Raw genomic sequence first — 5,615 nt, forward strand, 5'->3', positions numbered from 1 at the left:
TACAATTCTAGAAGTAGGAACTCATATTCTGCCCATTTTACAGATAAGTAAATAGACTCAGAGAGGTAAAGTAACTTGCCCAAGGTGAACTTGGACAGAGACAGCTGCCTCCAGATCTTGCATTTCTTTCTCGTCCTGTCTTGCTCTCTTCTCTTCTGTCTCTTTCTCGTTTCTCTTCTGGACTTCCTGTGCCGCTTACTTGAGTTAATCATACGCCTGTTTCTGATTAATAGCAACTGAGGTTCATGGTGCGTGGTCATGTAAGTCCCCTGTGTTCTCCTTTTGTTCCTGACCCCACTCTGCCCTCCTCCTCCCCTAAGTCCCCACTCTAATGAGTCGATGTGTGTCCTTCCAATTCACATTCTGCTTATTTTAAGTATTGGATATCCTTAAATGTATATAATATTCTCTGTGTTTTAAATCTACATAAATGGGATTGTGAATTGCTTATTCCTATTTTTTCGCAAGGAGTGGGGGTGAGGAGGGATGATTTTCTTAATGTGAATGCTGTTTTTTAGAGTTCTGCTTATATAGACTACTGTTTAATAACCTCTTATTGGTTCCAGATATTTTTCTCCAGTCTGCCACCTGTCTGTTACCTGCGTCTAGAACGTTGTTCCCCGTGAATTCTTCCAGAGAGCTTTGGGCCACATTCTCTTTTTGTGAATTCTTGGGTTCCTTCCATTCACTTCCCCCCACAGGACTTGTGCTTTAGGGCCTTGGAGAATAATTCACCCCTAAGGGTCACAAAGATATTTTCCTATATTAGCTTTAGCTTTTTCTCCCGCATATTTAGTCTATAATCCATTAGTTTGTTTTTCTACACCCACATATTTTATATTTTTGTTATTTGTATTTTGTAAATTCTTTTTTTTAAAGATGACCGGTAAGGGGATCTTAACCCTTGACTTGGTGTCATCAGCACCACACTCTCCCGAGTGAGCCACGGGCCAGTCCCTGTATTTTGTAAATTATTTACAAGATTAATTTCTGGATGCATTATGTGTTTTGTTGCTGTTATGAATGGTGTCTTATTTTCTGTTACTTACATCTGCTACTTGGTTATGCTTGGCATAGAGGCACACAGACCCTTTTTTACATAACAGCTTTTTTGAGATATAATTCACATACTATAAAATTCACCCATTTAAGTTATATGATTCAGTGGTTTTTAGTGATTCACAGAATTGTGAGGCACACTGACTTTTGTGTGTTCATCTTTTATTTGACAACCTTGCTGAACTCTCTCATTAGCTCTATTGATTCTCTTGAGTTTATTACGTAGATGTCATCTGCAAATAATTACATTATAGTTTTAAATGACTTCAATTTTGTTTCTTCTAATTCTTGTTCCTTTTATTATTTATTTTCTTTTTCTTGTCTTATTATGTTGGCCAGAACTTCTAGTCCTGTTTTGCATAGTAATAGTTATTCCTGATTTCAGAGACTGTGTCTAAAATTTCTTCTTTAAGTGTACTGTTTATAAAGTTAAAGAAGTTCCTATTTATTCCTAGTTTTTAAAAGTTTTTTTCTAATCATATTCAGGTGCTGAACATTATTAAATGTTTTTCCTGCACCTAATGAGATGATCATATAATTTTTCACATTTGTTTCCATTTATGGATTTTCAGTTTGAACCTTCCTTGTTTTACTGAAATAAAATTGGTTTAATTGTGATGTAGTTATTATTTTTAATATGCTTTAAGATTTAGCCAGCTATTTTACTTTTTAAAGATTTTAGCATTTTATGTTAAGTAGAAAACTGACCTCTAGGGTGGGGGAAATCTGTGTAGCTTCTGGGTGGCAGGTCGTGTCTGGGGGAAGCTTGAGCTCGCTGAGACTGCACCTCAGGGACGATGGCGGAGGGAGATAACCGCAGCACCAACCTGCTGGCTGCAGAGACTGCAAGTCTGGAAGAGCAGCTGCAAGGATGGGGAGAAGTGATGCTGCTGGCCGATAAAGTCCTCCGATGGGAAAGAGCCTGGTTTCCACCTGCCGTCATGGGTGTGGTTTCCTTGGTGTTTCTGATTATCTATTATCTAGATCCATCTGTTCTTTCCGGTGTTTCCTGTTTTGTTATGTTTTTGTGCTTGGCTGACTACCTTGTTCCCATCCTAGCGCCTAGAATTTTTGGCTCCAATAAATGGACCACTGAACAACAGCAAAGATTCCATGAAATTTGCAGCAACCTAGTAAAAACTCGACGCAGAGCTGTGGGTTGGTGGAAACGCCTCTTTACACTAAAGGAAGAAAAGCCTAAAATGTACTTCATGAGCATGATCATTTCTCTTGCCATGGTTGCTTGGGTGGGACAGCAAGTCCACAACCTGCTTCTCACCTACCTGATAGTGACTTTCGTACTGTTGCTTCCTGGACTAAACCAACATGGAATCATTTCAAAGTACATTGGAATGGCCAAAAGGGAGATAAACAAGCTTCTCAAACAAAAAGAAAAGAAAAATGAATAATGCATCTGCTTTATTCAATATGATTAATGGAGTACACATTGTCCCTGGGAACAGTTTCTACTATGCTCTCTGGATACTAAAATGTTAACAGAAGTAGCTCTTTGTTCTCCCTCACTCTGCCCTTAGTTAAAAGAAACTCACACTTGCCAAGTATGGCTTTATGCATAGTGTCTTCGTGTCAGGTGTAGGTGGGTGCATTCTATCAGTTGGCTTTGTACAGACAACTCATTAGTGAGTATGATTTGTTTTGATTTTTCTCACCCAGGGTTAATGAAATTCTTACTTTTGGACAACTTCCTTTAAAATAATATAGTGGTGAACTTTATCCTTTAGTACAGTTAAGAGTGACTCTGGATAATTGTTCAAGTTGGTCTTTGCTTTAGCTAGATACAAGGTAGTGGTCTGTGGCTACAGGAAGCTGGTTCTACTGTCTGCTTCCACAGTCTGCTTCAAAAACTGTCTGGCTTTATGAATATATGAGAGACCAAGTTGACCACTTCTGATGAAGAGACCAATTAAGATTCATTCCTCATTCTGTTTCTTTACTGGGGGGAAGAATCCCCATGGAATTAATGAAACTAAATCCATGGATTTCTCCCTTGTGTAAAATAGCAATATGTAGGAAACACTGTTCCTTTCCTTCCAAAAGAGGAATCTGACATGCTTAGAGCTCTTGTCCCATTGCACTCAGACTTCAAGTTAGTAAATCCTTAAAGGCTTTTTAATACCAGATTTCCAAAGGGTTTTATTTAGTATTTTTAGCATACTTTTAATTTCAGATTTTCAACTGATTTAAAGTACACAGTAGATTAAGACTCATGTCTATGACCTTTACTCCAACACCAGCCAGTACAGGACAGAAGTCTTCCTATGTTTACCCAAGATTTATTTCATTAGAAAATAATCTTATTCTACTAATTATTTTTATTTTTTTTAGTCATTAATTTTTGAGAGACCAGAATAAGCCTTTAAAACTAAGCCTCGGGGCCGGCCTGTGGCTCACTCGGGAGAGTGTGATGCTGATAACACCAAGGCCAGGGCTTCGGATCCCGTATAGGGATAACCGGTTGGTTCATTGGGTGAGCGTGGTGCTGACAACACCAAGTCAAGGGTTAAGATCCCCTTACCGGTCATCTTTAAAAAAAATAATAAAATAAATAAATAAATAAATAAATAAAACTAAGCCTCAAACTTCTCATTTTATGGTAATACTGGCTGTTTGGTCCTCATAGGTTTGGCATAGGAGATAGTGACTACACTGGTGTTTGACCTTTTCCTTGAATATTTCTCTGAAAAATGCAAGGGCTATTGGTGAGAGCAGACTTGTGATGATAGCTAGTTGGCCTCTGGTCTACACAGATTTTGTAACTCCTTTGGAAAACTTACAATCATTCTTTCCCTTTCAGTAGTTAGAAATTTAGAGTAGTTGAAATCTGTAGAAATGAACCTTTGAGGGCCAAAAATGTGACATATTTGGGAACAGTTCTTAAACTGATTAGCTGTAAGATAGTTTTGTGAATTTATTGCACTGATGCTGTAGAACCTGTACCTTGTATATCTGTCCCTAAATAAGTGTCATTTTCTTCCCTTCAATATTGCTGTAAACAGTGGTGCCCGTTGTAGCATATGTTTGATTTTTTTTTTTTTTTAATGTTTCATATGAAAACTACCTTAATTTAACATGTGTTTCCTCATTGTAAATAAGCCTGTCTTTCTACCTGGGTTTTTTTGTGTATACATGTTCTACTGATTAACTACTTTTGCAGTTTATTATTTCTTCTACTTTGATTTGTGAAAAGGGGGAAAAATAAAAAACCTGGAGTCTCAAAAAAAAAAAAAAAAAAAAAAAAAAAAGAAAACTGACCTCTAATTTTATTTTCTTATACTTATTTGTCTTTACCTGGTTTTGATTGCAAGACTCAAAAATTGAGTTTGGCAACTTTCTTTCTCCACATTTTAAAGCAACTTGTAAGGACAGAGATGCTTTGGGGTAAGAGTTTCAAGGGTTATTTCAATTAATTTAATGGCTATTAGCCTATTTTTTTGTTTTTCCTTATGTCGATTTTGGCATCTTTCTAGAAATATATATACTTCATATGAATGTTCACATTTATTGATATTTTAATATTTTTATTATATCTTAAATGTCTTTTTTCTATAGTTATTTCTCCTTTTTTCCTTCTGTGTTTTATTTCTGTCTTCTCTTTATTTTTCTTAATCAGATTTGTCAGAGATTTGTCTATCTTATTTTTTTCAAAGCACAAGTATTTTTAATTTTTGATCATTTGAAATGTCTTTTTACTTTCTCCCTTATTGGTTTTTGCCCCCTTTAAGATTTTTCTGTCTTTTTGTTTCTTTGGGTTTTTTTCTGTTGCTTTTGTCCCTTAGCTTTATAAGTAGAATGCTTAATTATTTGTTTTCAGTTGCTCTTGTTTTCTAATAAATTCATCCAAAGCTACAAATTTTTCTTTAAGTTCACTTTACCTTTATCCTACAATTTTTTAAAGATAATTTTCTTAGAGGAGTTTTAGGTTCACAGCAAAATTGAGCAGAAGGAACAGAGATTTCCCTTATATCTTCTGTCCCGACACATACCAACAGCCTGCCCCATTACCAACATTCCCCACCAGAGCAGTACCTTTGTACAACTGATGAACCTGCACTGACACATCATCATCCAAAGTCCACAGTTTACATTAGGGTTCGCTCTTGGTTGTGTACGCTCTGTGGGTTTGGACAAATGTATAATGACATGTATCCATCATTGTAGTATCATACAGAGTATTTCCTCTGCCTGAAAATCCTCTGTGATCTGCCTATTCATCCCTCCCCCAACATACAACCCTTGACAACCACTGATCCATTTCCTGTCTCCATAATTTTGTCTTTTCCAGAATGTCACATTGTTGGAATCGTACAGTACGTAACCTTTTCAGATTGGCTTCTTTCAATTAGTAATATACATCTAAGTTTCCTCGATGTCTTTTCATGGCTTGATAGGTCATTTATTTTTGGAATGAAATAATATTCCATTGTCTTGATATACCACAGTTTATTTGTCCATTCACCTACTGAAGGACATCTTGGCGACTTCTAAGTTGTGGCAATTATGAATAAAGCTGCTGTAAATATCCACATACAGGTTGT

General features: G+C 36.4%; 1 protein-coding gene across 1 annotated transcript; it reads left to right on the forward strand.

Moving 5' to 3' along the window:
• Nucleotides 1-1,784: 1,784 nt before the first annotated feature.
• Nucleotides 1,785-2,786, forward strand: LOC134388576 (ADP-ribosylation factor-like protein 6-interacting protein 1). The gene has a single exon (XM_063111726.1). It carries the CDS (start codon nucleotides 1,857-1,859, stop codon nucleotides 2,466-2,468), a length of 612 nt encoding a protein of 203 aa, XP_062967796.1. The 5' UTR covers nucleotides 1,785-1,856; the 3' UTR covers nucleotides 2,469-2,786.
• The last annotated feature ends 2,829 nt before the right edge of the window (nucleotides 2,787-5,615 follow it).

Source organism: Cynocephalus volans, chromosome 10, assembly GCF_027409185.1.
Source record: "Cynocephalus volans isolate mCynVol1 chromosome 10, mCynVol1.pri, whole genome shotgun sequence".
Taxonomy (NCBI): Eukaryota; Metazoa; Chordata; class Mammalia; order Dermoptera; family Cynocephalidae; genus Cynocephalus; species Cynocephalus volans.